Source organism: Amblyomma americanum, chromosome 10, assembly GCF_052857255.1.
Source record: "Amblyomma americanum isolate KBUSLIRL-KWMA chromosome 10, ASM5285725v1, whole genome shotgun sequence".
NCBI classification, from domain to species: domain Eukaryota; kingdom Metazoa; phylum Arthropoda; class Arachnida; order Ixodida; family Ixodidae; genus Amblyomma; species Amblyomma americanum.
In genome coordinates this window covers 51078054-51093634 of record NC_135506.1, presented here as the reverse complement: position 1 = coordinate 51093634, position 15581 = coordinate 51078054, and the positions used below count along the sequence as shown (strand labels likewise).

Below are 15581 nucleotides of genomic sequence, written 5' to 3'. Positions count from 1 at the left end.
CTAGACATGCTCTGGCATCTAATCAGTCCTGAAAAAGTTTGTGTGATTTGTTAATTTTTCTACTGTTTACCTTCTGGTTTTGTTGTTTTGCTTCCTATAATTTGTTGGCTCAAACTTTCACTTTTTTGGCACGTGTTGTGTGTTGTTGCTACGTATGCACATTGTTGCTTCAAGATGTAAATGATAGAGGCAGTGTGGCATGTGCTGCCATATACATTTTTCTGTCTGTGTGAACAGTATAGTGATCAGAAATATTACAGGGGCTCAGGTTATTCTGATCAAATCAAATCTTCGTGCAATAATGGCCTATGAATGTGAACTGCATGCTAAAGATAAACAATTTGTTTATGATCTGACTTTCACACACTCACTGTGCAACCCTTTACATCAAATATTACAACACCTGCTTAAAAGGCCTGCATCATTAGATTGCCTAGCTTCGGAAGTGCTCCCAACTAATTCAGTAAAGCTTATTCATATTTAGAATTTAGAAAACATGTTTATATGCACTATGCAGGATTGGTCAGCACCGGAAGTGCACGCTGCTCACCGCCTCCAAAGAAATTGCAAGCAGGCAGGCGACGGTACGTGTGCCCTGAGTGTGGCTATTCCACAGCTGATCTGAGTCACTTCAAGGACCACCTGCGGACACACACCGGGGAGCGCCCTTTCCAGTGCAAACTTTGCAGCAAGTCCTTTCGTACGAAGAGTGATCTGAGGAAGCACCTTAATGCTCATGCAGGCAAGAGACCATTTAAGTGCCCGCGTTGCAGCCAGAGCTTCACCCAAAAGTCGAATATGGTGAACCATTACCGTATACACACAGGCGAGAAGCCATTCCAGTGCCCTCAGTGCAGCAAGAGCTTCACCCAGAAGTCTACTATGGTGACGCATTATCGTATTCACACAGGCGAGAAGCCATTCGAGTGCCCTGATTGCAGCAAGAGATTCACCACGAAGATCAGTATGGTGAAACACATTCACACCCACACAGGGAAGAAGCCATTCTAGCGCACCCAATGCAGCAAGGCCTAATGTTAATTTTTTTTGCATCACAAAAAAGTGCTGCAGTCTTCAATTTTTTGCTGCTATTTCATTCCTGCTTGAAATTAAGTGAAGTTTTTCTGCAATGTTTTACTTTGTGGTCATATCAGCTAGCAAGAATTTTTAGTTTGATTTGCACCCATTTGTAATTTAGTTGTTACTAGATCATTGTTGCTTACTTTGTTTTCTTGCGGCAATAAAGCTTGCTTAAATGTAACGCGAACAACTTATTGTTTGTGAGCACCTCACTTTTACATATCGCATTGACTTTGTGAGAAATTTGGTGCCACACATTAATGTGGCAAAATGCTTACACAATTTTGGTCAGTTGAACGAGCCTTGGGTCAATGACGAATTGTCACAAAACAAAAACAGTTATTAGACGCTTTGGAACCCCCTACGACTTCCTTGCTCACAATGAACTGGCCAAGCGAGAAGCAGCTTCAATAGCTTTGATAAGTCGACGTAACGATATTGTGCAAGCCTGGTGAAGATTTCCCTTTGTTGTGTTGGTTGTGTTTGGAGTTAACTCTATAATCAGTGATTCCAGGTGCAGCCGTGCTGAAAGTCTTATTTCCATAGCAACGTTTCCTACGATTAGCACTTTCTTCTCCCACTCGTGATTATGTTTTTGATACAAATGAGCACTTTTATTTGGAATTCATGCTTAATAAGAGGCTTTCACAATTCCTTCCAGAGTGTATGTAGTCCATGAAGCATCAATTTACGACTCATTTTGACGGTACTCTTCAATAAAACGTCGAATTCACAAATTTATTATGCTTTGCATTCCATGCAATTTCATTCTTGCTGTAATGCGTATTTATGCACGTTACATGTAAAAGCATGCAACTGTCCCATGGAAGACAGGAGCACTGAATGCTTTGCCACCTGGCTAAATTTAGTGCTCACGAATTATTCGTGAATTGCCACTTCTGCTGGATTCTCGAAGCATTGAGCTTGCAAAAAAATTTTAGTGTTTTCACTTGTGCATGTCTGAGACTGTAATAAAACCTTGGAAACTGCAATTAATAGATGCTCATGGTTGAGAGAAAAGATAGACACAACTACTAGCACTGTCATAGAGCTATGGCTATGTACGGTCATTGTGTCAAAGGAGGGCCCATTAAAATAAAAATAAGTTGCATACGGCATATCATGTATGTAATTGTTTAGTTACTACTTTGCATGTAATGAAGTTGCCTAAAAGGTCCTCAATACATTATTTTGAGTTCAGTAGGCCATTCTTTTCCTAATGATCAGTAGCACCTCAATGGCGTTCATCGTTTGGTGTTCAGAGGCCATATGCTCAGAGAAGCATTCATGGTCACCTGACAATGTCGTTTGTGGGTACTACTGTAAACTTAAAAGCTCTTTAATTCCAACTTCAGGGCATTTGAAATTAGCTTACTTATTAAGTGAAACTCTTGCTACAATCAATTACAATTTTACCGTTATGTGCTTTACTTTTTCTCATTTGGACAGCTTTTTGCTATCAATGTTCATGCTTAAAGAATAAAAGTTGGAATTTATAAATGTGATGTTTGGTATATGCTACAGCTGATTATCAGTAATTAAACTTGAACGAGCCTGAGAATTTTTTCAAATTCCCCAGAGTTTGAAATAATGGAAATCTTTTGAGTATACTACTGTGGACTAGACCAAACTTTAAGTTCCAGCAAAGTGGTACCTTGAATCAAAGAACTTCAATTTATAAAGCGCCTACTTCTTTAAGGTTTCTTGTGTTTAATTAATAAATTGTTAATGGTTTTTTTATTGATTAGTTGCTTTCCATTGTGCCAGAGCCATATTTAGCTGTCTCCGTCAGTCATGCCATACAATAGGCCTGCCAAGGGGCTTAGTTACTTCCTTTTAGTGCTTTCTTGGATTGCCAATGGTATTTTCTGGGCTGCCAAAGAAGTGCAATTACTTGGCAAATGCACGTAAAGTGGAACTGGTAGATGTGAAGTTACTGGCATAAACTGCTGTTCTGTTAATTTCAAGATGCACAGCTCGCTTGTGCGTATGTTTTTGCTTCCCCTGTGATTGCTAAACCTTTGCAGCTTGTTTTACATTTAAGGGCAGAGGTCTCCAAAGGCTATGTTGGTGCTTCAAGCATGCAGGTGCAATGCATGCTTATGAGTCCATGGTCTAACTCGTGTGCATCAGAAAAAATGGGTACCCAGCTTACTCCTTCACAAGTGTGGTTCCATGCTGCTAAAAGATAAGAGGCTCTGTTCGCGTTATCACTACCTGCCCACTCAATTGTGAGCAAAGTGGCCACCTTGGCAGGTGGGAGAATGGTTGTGAGAGGTTGCTTGGGAACAGCAATGTTGGTCGCTCAAGCTCCACTGGTGGCAATACCTGCCGTCGCAGGGCAGTGACGCATCATTTATTCGCTATACCATTGTGCCAGGTGTGATGTGAGGACTCCCAGAGATCTATGAATGGAAAGTTAAGAGTTACCATTTCTGCATATATGAACAGTATCCCATTAACACTATCGCATCATACACTTAAGACGTAGTTTAAGTGTCCATGGTACTTTTTTATATATTCTTGTATTAGATGGAAGCTGGGGCCCAATGGACCTTTAAAATAATAAAAGAAGAGCGGGCACTTCTTTCTGTGATTGTTATACTTTCATCTTGCAAAATTTTAGCATCAGCCAAAAACTTTTTTGTTACCACCTGTGGCAATAATGACATGATTAACGAAGCAGTGTCCTGTCCATTCACCTTTTGGTTCTTCAACTAATTCAGGTTGTAGGTGCATTTGAAAAAAAAAAGTATCATAAGGATGCCTTATTGCTGTTGAACTAAGAAGCAACTTTGAAAGCAACGTTATCAATTATTTTTTTGCTGTGTTGGGGCTGAGCAGATGAAAAATTATTCCTGCCCTGTTACAATGCATCATTTTCATTAATTATTTTTTAGGCAGCGTGAAAGAGTGCTAAATGTTTCTATTTTGTTGATAACGTCAGCTTTTTTTGATGCTTTTATCATTTACATTAGGGGCAAGGACTGTGAGTGGGCAGATGCCTTGCAGTGTGCAGAAACCATCACAATTTGTAGAAGTATAATTTTTCACTAAAGGCATCAGAAAGTTCTGAGGTAACATTATATTGCATCCGGAAACCAAGCCACATACTGTTGAAAGTCTTTTACTGCAGCGAACTTTGGTCTTTTGTCTGGAAATTTAGAACCTTACAACCAGCAGGGATGAACGTCTCCAAAGGTAACTAAAATCTTTCCAGTCCATTTCAGCACTGACATAATTCTTAAAAAATTCTTGCATATGACCAGGGCAAAAACAATAACAAAAATATCATTGCACCAGATTGAGTGTTGCAAACTGCCTCTTTTTCCGCTCTTCCACCCTGCTCCTCTTCGTACCCATCCTCTTCTCATACTTCCCCCTTTCTTTTATTATCATTTATTACCTACCTTTCCCTTGATCTCTGCACCAGCTGCTACCATTTCTGAGTAGCCCTTTGCTTTCACACTCTCCTCAGACCGATTCATTTTTTCTCTGCCCTTATTTTTATCTCTCTCTTCACTTCCAGGTATTCCTGTGAACTTTATGTTCACTCGTGTTCCTGTTTATCCAGCTCAGCCCAATCAGTCGTACCATGTCACCTGTCGCAGCTCCTCATGTGTGGAAGCATCTTCGCTATCTATGCACACACTCCATTGCTCGGATTCCTTTCTGCTGAGCTGGCGCATTTCTTTCTACAGCTTTGCGGGTCAACGAGGTAATTCTCTTTGGCAACCATCATGCCTAGTCAAGGTTCATGCCTCCCATCCTAACACCCTTCCCACTTCAAGCCATCCTCCTCAGCGGGCCTTCCTCCTCGGAGGGAAGGCCCTACGTAAACCCCGTCAGTGATGATGAAGCTTTGCCCAGGTGAAGACGTGTCCTTTGTTGAAACATTGGCAAGCTTTCTGAGACTCCCCCTTACTTGTTTGCTTTGAATGTGCTTTGTAGATGTCACTTTGCTAGTGTGAAGGAACTGCTTAGTGTTTTCTTTGTATCTGTAATGTGGAGGCTATGCGTTCTCGCCACAAGGATTTGGAAGTTTGAGGCAGCGGATGCGGAGACTTGGTGCATCAATTGAACGAAATAGTATTTTACTTTATTGAGCACAAGATCTAAATTATCACTTTGATGAACTGGGCGTGAAACTCATGGTGCACCAGGTGTGATCTGATTAAAAAAAGTAGAAGGTTCTTAGTGATCTGCATATGGTGTGTGTTTGTGTGAAATGTTTTGTTTGAGTGTATTCCTCCACAGGGGTTCTGATTTTCACATTACCATGTGTCGTAATCATATGTGACCTCTTTTATTAAAGTGATACCAAAATCTGTAAACGTAGTATGTAAGCATTGAGAACAGAAAAGGAAAAACGATTCAGGCACACTGATGAAGTTGGCTGTAAATGACCAGTGGCATTCAATAGTCTCTTTAAATATTGCGTAATGTCTTCTGCAGTGTTATATTCATTATGTACGCAGGATTCCTTCCAACGTCTTGTTCGCAATGTTTGAAGCATGGTTGCAGCTTGAAAACTACTACTCTGTCGGAGATATATCATAAATGAAAAGCAGCTGCAGTATTCTGGTCAATTTGGCCCTTCTATAAATTTGTTGTCATCTTGCAGGGGTGCATTTGTGTTTTTTACCAATTCCTAATGTCAAAGTTTGTTTTCTCAGTGATAAATGTAAGCAAAACAAATCCAGCAAATGCAATACAGCTGCATTTGTGTGTTTTTAAATATATAAATGAAAAGCACATTATCAGGCAAAGTGTGGTTTAAAACTGCAGATTTTGAATAACAATTTTGTAGGAAACTACTAAGGTGTTCGATGACATCTTTGGCAAGCCTTCTCAGCACTTGGTGGTGCAGTCTGAAAAGTTTTTATTACTGCTCGTTAACATGTCCACATTTACCTTGACCTTATTGAAAACGTTTGCAACATGTGCCGCCCAGCAGCAGCAAGTGCAAAAGCAGCCAGGGCTTCTTTGCAGTCACCATCATTTTTTTGACGCTCTGCACCCTTGGAGCGGTGCACTGCAGAAAAGCTTCTGTGCTCTCATGGTTGGTTTGTAAGCATGTTGTGTTATCAGAATTTGGCAAAATTATGAATGGAATTATTAACAAGTTTGTTATCTGGTAACGTATTAAGCAGTGAGAAAAAAGTGGGGTCATTGAAGTGCCCATGATTTTGAGCATGTGCACCAGAAATTTATGAATGAAATTAATATATTTCACCGTTTGGGAGGTACAGATCAAGCTTTATTTTAACGGTCAGGTTAAGGGTCAAAGGGGTGTTGAGTTCGCACTCTCTTGTATGCAACTTATGTCTAGTAGCAAGAATAAGAATATTTGTGTGTATGGCCAGTTTTCAGATTGATCCAGTGCTTTGTGGCCAGTCGATAGAGCACATATATCTGAACTGTACAACAAGCACTGCAATGATCGAGTTTTTTTCGTGATCCTAATTTATCACTGGTGGCCTAATTATTATGAAATGTGAGAATTACTTCCTTTGTTCCTTGCTGACGCATTTTTTTGTTTCTACTGGTCTATATAACCTTGTCGCTTCGTGTATGTGATTAAAGTCTAAAAGAGAAGAGTGCATAAATAGTAATGAATCGAACATTTGGCCTGTGATAAAATATTGCCTTTTTTCTTTTTTTCAGATAGTAAGCCTTTGTGACATAGTTGATAAAATGCAAGTCTCCACTACAAACGTGTGGATCACTTCTGCCCAAGCCATTCCTCCTTTTTCACCGCAGTGCAATGTGTTCAAGAGTGTGCCTATTTGTTGTCATGTGCAATCGAATGTTTGCTTACCATTGTAACAAACCTAAGGTAGTTTTGTTTTGCACTTGAGGTTTTACGTGACGGTTTGCCAACTTCCTGATTTAATGTATGGTTAGCTCATATGGCGTTCGTGACTTGTTCCAGCTTTTTTCCATGAATCATCGTACAGGGAAAGCTGGAAATGAAAACTTCATTAATTTGAACTTTATGACTTTTTCTATTTGTGCTCCATTGAAGTCTACACATAAAACAGCTTTGTAATTCAAATGTGAATTGGTTCCACCACTGTTTATTAGAATTATGTGGGTGCACGGTGACCAGAGCAGCACACCCATGAGATTCCAGCCACTCTCTGGAGATGTAGAGAAGGTAACAACAGTGTTGCAAGGCTGGAGGATGGGAGGGGCAGTACAGCAATGGGGAACTAAGCTGCATGACATCTGTCAGCCATGATCTCCAAGACTTCAGTAGCCTTCTCTATTAGATGTTGTTAAGGGGACGAGCGATTGAAAAAAAATGGCAATTTTCATCGAAAAATAGCAATTTAATTTTTGTTTTTCTTTTATTATGCGCAAACCTTTTTCTTTCATGTCCAACAATACCAGTGGCAAATTTAGATGCAAAATTTGTAAACACTGTGATGTAACCATGGCCAGTGACCATAAAACTAGCACTATTAGCTATTTTCATGACAACAAAAAATTAATAAAATGGTATTTCTTGACAGTACAGTGCTGTAGGCAGGTAAAGAAAGCCTTCTTATTTCAAATGTATACTTCTACAGTCTTGTAAATTGAAGAAAAAAATTTAAACGTGTTTTTTATGTGCACAAAAACTGCATCACACCCATCTCGTTAAGTAACCTGATATGAATTTTCATTTATCATTTTCACACAATCTAGGGGCTTATTTCTGCCATCACTCTCGTAACATCACAATGAAATTTGGTATGGCTCTGTTTCGCTATATGCAGAATGCAGGGATATACATTTTTTATTGTAATTTATGGTTGGAATTGGGAGTGAAATTTTTCAAACCATTGTATTCCTAGCATTAAAGACATTTTATAAACACATAATTTTTTGAAAATTTCTGAAATTTTGTCCATAGTATTTGTGAAGTAGAGTTTGTATGAACTGCCACAAACATGCCTTTGTTTTCTTGGAAAAGCTTTTCTGGTGACCACACCTGTCTGGCTTAAATGTAGTCAGATGATTAAAGGTGATGATTAAAGGCAGCTGTGTGAAAATAGTATCAGTGATGCCCTAGCACTGGATCCTCGAGACTGTTTTAGGTGTGTCCATTGCATGCTCGTGTAACAATATCTCCATGGTGGCAGTGTTTTTTGCTTGACATAATGTGACCACTAGTACTCGTGATTTTCTGAAGAAGCCTGTAGGCACTTTGCTCTTGATGTCTTGCTTCATGCTGTCAACAACATTCAAACCTTGGGAATTTAAAGGTGTGCAGGTTTGAAGTAATGTCTCCGCATGTAGAAGGCAAGTTTTACCATCAGTCCGAGCAGTATGGCACCAAGTTTTTATTTCTATGCACTAATACGATTGTGCCAACACATTCACGTTTTTTTTCCTTTGTACATATACTCTGTTTCATACATGAGGTGCAATGCTGTGAAAGGTATGGAAGTAGTGTACATGAAAAAATAGAGGAGTGTTACTCCACGCTTATTTTGATGCGTGTGGTCTAAGACACTAGAAAGCGACAGCATGTCATCAGCACTAAGAGCACATTTAATCAAGCACATGACAAATATTTCATGTAATAAGCCTGAAGGCAAAGCATTCATTAGATTTCACTAGCCACAATGCACACACTACTTTTTGATCACATATGTAGGCAGTGGAAACAAGAGTGCTAGCTTTTGCAGCATTGCACTTGAAATATGAAAAGGAGTATGCTAGTGATTGAACCGATCATAGTTAAGCATTAATTTTATTAAATTTCTGCCATTTAGTTCTTGCAGTGGTTTAAGAGATGCCAGTATTCATTAGTTGCAAGGGGACTGAATGAATTAACTTGTCTCTAAGGCATAAAGTGTTGTTTTAATGGCCTTGTTCAACCGATACTGAGTGCAAAAAGAGAATATCGACAAATCTTCTCTATAATACCTTGTTAGGTAACCAAATTTTATATTAAAGCGATGGGAGTAAGAGTTTAATATTTAAACTGGTAGCCCAATTCGGACAGTGTGACAGATTTTTTGTGTGTATTTCAAAACCTGTGCCACACTTTATATGAATTTGTTTGCTATTTTGATATGTGTCCTCAAAATTCTATAGTCAGTTTTCAGAGAGGATGCCTGAAAGAGGAGCTAAAAAGCTTGATTAGAACACGTATGCAGTGTTTACATGAAGAGGTCTTTAACTGTGAACAGTGGAGTTTCTTGATGCTGCAAATGTGCTTTGATGCTCAGTGTTCAGCTTTTGAATTGTGGGCAAATTAGGCTTCAGACATGGTCTGGCATTTAATCAGTCCTGAAAAATTTTCTTTGTGTGATTTGTGCACTGTTCTCCTCTTTACCTTCTGGTTTTGTTGTTTTGCTTCCAATGATTTGTTGGCTCAAACTTTCACTTCTTTTGGCACGTGTTGTGTGTTGTTGCTACTTATGCATATTGTTGCTCCAAGATGTAGATGTTAGAGGCAGTATGGCATGTGCTGCCCTATACATTTTTTTGTGCGTGAACAGCATAGTGATCAGAAATATTATTGGGGCTCAGAATATTCTGATCTAATCAACTCTTCTTTGTGCACTAATAGTCTGTGACTGTGAACTGCATGCTAAAGATAAGAAACAATTTGTTTATGATCTGACTTTGACACACTCACTGTGACACTTTTTATGTCAAATATTAAAACACCTGCTTAAATGGAGTGCATCATTAAATTGTCTTGCTTCAGAGGTGCTCCCAACTAAATGAGTAAAGCTTATTTCTATTTAGAATTTAGAAAGCATGCTTTTATGCACTCTGCAGGATTGGTCAGCACCAGGAGTACGCGCAGCTCACCGCCTCCAAAGAAATTGCAAGCAGGCAGGCGGCGGTACGTGTGCCATGAGTGCGGCTATTCTACAGCTGATCTGAGTCACTTCAAGGGCCACCTGCGGACACACACTGGGGAGCGCCCATTCCAGTGCAAACTTTGCAGCAAGTCCTTTCGTGCGAAGAGTGATCTGAGGAAGCACCTTAATGCTCATGCAGGCAAGAGACCATTTAAGTGCCCGCGTTGCAGCCAGAGCTTCACCCAAAAGTCGAATATGGTGAGGCATTATCGTATTCACACAGGGGAGAAGCCATTCCAGTGCCCTCATTGCAGCAAGAGCTTCACCCAGAAGTCTACTATGGTGACGCATTATCGTATTCACTCAGGCGAGAAGCCATTCTAGTGCACTGACTGCAGCAAGGCCTAATGTTATTTTTGTTTGCATCCCAAAAAAAGAGTGCTGCAGTCTTCATTTTTCATTTTTATTTCATTCCTGCTTGAAATTAAGTGAACTTTTCTAGCACAGTTTTACTTTATGGTCATATTAGCTAGCAAGAAGTTTTAGTTTGATTTGCACCCATTTGTAATTTTGTTGCTTACTTTGTTTTCTTCCAGCAATAAAGCTTGCTTATATGTAATGCAAACAACATAATATTTGTAAGCACCTCATTTTTAGAAATTATTGTGGCATAATGCTTACACAATTTTGCTCAGTTGAACGAGTCTTGGGACACTGACCAATTGTCAATAAACAAAAACAGCTCTTAGAGGCTTCGGAACTGGCTACAAGTTCCTTGCTCACAATGATGAACTGGCCGAGTAAGAAGCAGCTTCAGTAGCTTTGATAAGTCGACGTAACGATTGTGTACAAGCGAGGTGATGATTCCCCTTTGTTGTGTTGGTTATGTTTGGAGGTAACTCTATAATCAGTGATTCCAGGTGCAGCCGTGCTGAGAGACTTCTGTCGGTGGCCATGATTTCTATGAAAAACACTTTCTTCTCCCTCCCCTCATTATGTATTTGATACATATGAGTGTTGTTTTAATTGGAATTCATGCTTAATGAGAGTCTTTCACAATTACTGCCAGAGTGTATATAGTCCATTCTTTGTTTTGCATTCTTCAGTGTTCCTGAGCGTTTCGTGTTAATTCTGCCGACTTCACTTACTTATTATTGCAAGAGGAAGTTCACTATTTTTTATTGAATATGATGTTTACCTATGCACTGTAGTCTTTTATTTATTGTTCTGTCTGTGTTCTGTTGCTGCTGGTTTTTGTGTATGGGGGTGCACGCCTCTGTCAAGCCAGTCATGTTTTTTGGGTGCACACCTAACATCCCTGATGTTGAAATAAAGCTATTTGTAATTGTATAATTTTACAACCTTTTTTGCAGGTACACTTCAATAAGACATTTAACTCACGACTATCATGCTTTGCATTCACTACAATCATATCCTTGCTGGAATGCATATTTATGCACATTACATGTAAAAGCATGCAACTATCCCGTGGAAGACAGGACCAATGAGTGCTCTGCGAGCTGGATAAATTTAGTGCTCGCAAATTATTCGTGAATTGCCACTTGTGCTGGATTCTCGAAACATTGACCTTGCGAACAGATTTCAGCATTTTCACGTGTATGTTTGTAGTGTGTCATAAAACCTTGGAAACTGCAATTCACAGATGCTCATGGTAGAGAGGAAAGATGGACACAGCTACTAGCACTGGCAAGGAGCTACGGCTATGTAAGGTCATCATGTCAAAGGAGACCCCATTAAACTAGAAATAAGTTGCTTACTGCATACCAAGTATGCAATTGTTTAGTTAATACTTTGATAGAAATGAAGTTGCTTAACAGGTCCTCAATACATTAGCTTGAGTTCAGTAGGCCATTCTTTCCTAGCAATCAGTGCCACCTCAATGGCGTTCATCTTTTGGCATCCAGGGAGCATATTCTCAGGGAAGCATTTGTGGTCACCTGACAATGTAGTTGGCGGGTACTACAGTAAACTTAAAAGCTCTCTAGTTTTAACTTCATGGCAATGGAAATTAGCTAACTTATTAAATGAAACTGTTGCTACAATCAACTACAATTTTTCTGTTATCTGCTTTACTTTTGTTGCTATCAATGTTCATGCTTAAAGAATAAAACTTGCAATTTTTAAAAGTGATGTTTGTTATATGCTACAGTCGATTGTCAGTGATATAATATAAACTTGAAGGAGCTGGAGGCTTTGTTCAAATTCGGCAGAGTTTGAAATAATGGTCATCTTTTCAGTATACCTACTGTGGACTAGACCAAACTTTCATTTGCAGCAAAGTGGTACTTTGAATCAAAGGAGTTCAAATTATAAAGCGTCTACTTCTTTAAAGTTTCTTGTATTTAATTAATAAATTGTTAATGGTTTTTTATTGATTAGTTGCTTTCTATTGTGCCAGAGCCATATTTAACTGTCTCCATCAGTAATGCATACAATAGGCCTGCCAAGGTGTTTAGTTACTACCTTTCAGTGCTTTCTTGGATTGCCAATGGTATTTTCTGGGCTGCCAAAGAAGTGCAATTACTTGGCAAATGCATGTAGAGTGGAACTGGTAGATGTGATGTTACGGGCATAAACTGCTGTTCTGTTAATTTCAAGATGCGCAGCTAGCTTGTGCATATGTTTTTGCTGCCCCTGTGATCGTTAAACCTTTGCAGCTTGTTTTACATTTAAGGGCAGAGGTCTCCAAAGGCTCTGTTGGCGCTTCAAGCATGCAGGTGCAATGCATGCTTATGAGTGCATGGTCTAACTCGTGTGCATCAGAAAAAATGGGTCTCCAGCTTACTCCTCCACAAGTGTGGTTCCAAGCTGCTAGGAGATAAGAAGCTTTCTTCGCATTATCACAACCTGACCACTTAAGTGTGAGCAAAGTGGCCACCGTGGCAGGTGGCAGAATGACTGGCCGTGAGAGGTTGCTTGGGAACAGCAATGCTGGTCGCTCAAGCTTCACTGGTAGCAGCACCTGCCGCCGCAGGGCAGTGACATCATTTATCCGTTATACCAATGTGCCAGGTGTGATGTGAAGACTCCTAGATATCTATGAATGTAAATTTGAGAGTTACCATTTCTGCATACATGGACAGTATCCCATTAACACTATCGCGTCATACCCTTAAGGCAAAGTTTAAGTTTTGAGCTACTTTTTTATATATACTTTTTGTATTAGATGGAAGCTGGGGCCATATTGACCTTTAAATTGATAAAAAAAGGGGCATTTATTTCTGTGATGGGTATACTTTCATCTTGCATAACTTTAGCAACAGCCAAAAACTACCTTTTGTTACCACAGGTGGCAATAATGACATGATTAACGAAACAGTGTCCTGTCCATTCACATCTTGGGTCATTAACTAATTCAGGTTATTTATGAATTCAGGTTATGTTATTTTCGGGGCTGCCAAAGAAGTGAAATTCCTTAGCATAAGCACGTAGAGTGGAACTGGTCGATATGGACTTACAGGCGTAGACTGCTCTTCTGTTAATTTCAAAATGCACATCTAGCTTGTGCATACGTTTCTGTGGTCCTTGTGATCGTTTAACCTTTGCAGCTTGTTTTAGAGTTACAGGCAGTGGTCTCCAAAGGCTCTGTTGGTGCTTCAAGCATGCAGGTGCACTGCGTGCCCATGAGTGCCTGATCTAGCCCCCGTGCATGAGAGAAAATGGGTCTCCAGTTTACTCCTCCACAAGTGTGGTCCCGAACTGTTATCAGATAAAAGGCTATAGCTGTTTGTGTCATTACAACCTGCCCACTGGGTTGTGAACAAAGTGGCTGTTGTGGCAGGTGGCAGTAATGACTAGCCACGAGAGGTTGCTTGGGAACAGCGATGTTGGTCGCACATGCTTCACTGGTGGCTGCGCTTGCCGTGGCAGGGCAGTGACGCATCGTTTACCTGCTGCTCCATTGTACCAGGTGTGATATTAGGACTCCCAGAGGTCTATGAATGCAAAGTTCAGAACTGCCAGTTTCTCATATATGGACATTGTCCTATTAACACTATTATGCAATACCCATAATGCAGAGTTTAGGTGCACCACTAGTTTTTTGTATATATATTTTGTATTAGATGGAAACCGGGGCCAATTGTACCTTTGAATTTATGAACCAAAAAGAAGGTGTTACTTTCTGTAATGGGTGTACTTCCATTTTACAAATCTTTCATCTTACAGAGCAACAGCCAATACCTTGTATCATCTTTTGTTAACAGCTGCCGTGGTGGTTCAGTGGTTATGGCGCTCGGCTGCTGACTCGAATGATGTGGGTCGAATCCCCGCCGTGGCAGTCAAATTTCGATGGAGTCTAAATTCTAGAGTCCCAAGTACTGTGTGATGTCAGTGCACATTAAATAACCCCAGGTGGTTAAAATTTCCGGAGCCCTTTACTGTGGCGTCCCTAATAACCTGAGTCATTTTGGGACGTTAAACCACCCTAAATGAATTGAAACTATCTTTTTTACCACCAGTGGCAGTAATGGCACGATAAGCGAAGCAATGTCCTGCGCATTCTGCTCTGGGTGCTTTAGCTAATTAAATTTGTAAACGTGTTCAAAAAAACAAAACGAGCACATCATAAGGATCCTTTTTTTACTTTTACACTGAAAAGTGACTTTGAAAGCATCTACAAAAATATTTTTTTCTGTGTTGGGGCTGGCTAGATGGAAAACTGAATTCTTGTCGAGTGAGAATACACCGCTTTCATTCATTATTTTTAGGTAGTGTGAAAGTGCTAGCATTTGTGTTTCATTGATAACATCAGCTCGTTTTGTTGCTCAAGTGAGAAATGTGCTTTGGCGTTTGTTATTTCTGCTGGCTTTTGTTGGTGTAAGGTGCCCATTCTGCCGACGCAGATTCAAGTTATAGTCATATGAGGAGGTGTTGATCTGCCATTTCATATCTTGCATCTTCTAATGAGATTTAATATACAGCCTCATGGTATAAGAGTAAGGATTACTAAGTTTGAAATGAAATTTTTTGATTCCTACCATTTGCAGTGATGGTGGGGACTGTAAGCTGGCAGCTGCCTTGCAATGTTTGTAAATCCTTGCAGTTTCTGCAAAAACACCTTTGCGGGTCAACGGCTTAATCCTCTTTAGCAGCCATCAGGCCTGGGCAAGGTTGATGCCTTCCATCCTAACACCCATCCCACTTCTCGCCATCCCCCTCACCGGGCCTTTCTCCTCGGAGTGAAGGCCCCACGTAAACCCCGCCAATGATGACGAAGCTTTGCCCAGGTGAAGACGTGTCCTTTGTTGAAACGTTGGCAAGCTCTCTGATTCTTCCCCCTTATTTGCTTTGAACGTGCTTTGTATATGTAACTTTGGCAGTGTGAAGGAACTGCTGAGTGCTCTTTTCGTATCTGTAATGTGGAGGCTATGCATTGCCACCACAAGGATTTGGAAGTGTGAAGCAGCGGATGCGGGAAGTTGGAGTATGATGGGGATGAAATACTGTCTGACTTTATGAAGCACAAAATTTAATTTATCACATTGATGGTCTGGGCAAGACAGTAATGATCCATCAGGCTTGATCTGTGCAAAAAGAAAAAAATAGAAGAGGCGTAGTGATCTGCTTATGGTGTGTTTGTGTCCTAAGTCTTGTGTGAGTGCATTCTTCCACAGTTGTGGTGAATTTTGCATAACCGAATGTCGTAATCATATGTGACATTTCTTTTAC

The 15581-nt window shown here is 40.1% G+C and overlaps 1 protein-coding gene across 1 annotated transcript in view; it reads left to right on the top strand.

Moving 5' to 3' along the window:
• LOC144108287 (uncharacterized) overlaps window positions 1-15581 on the top strand; it is a 38682-nt gene that overhangs the window by 6883 nt on the left and 16218 nt on the right. The window contains exons 2-3 of the mRNA XM_077641554.1: window positions 518-584; window positions 4829-4950. Coding sequence (XP_077497680.1) covers window positions 518-584; window positions 4829-4950 — 189 coding nt within the window. The remainder of the gene's footprint in view (window positions 1-517; window positions 585-4828; window positions 4951-15581) is intronic.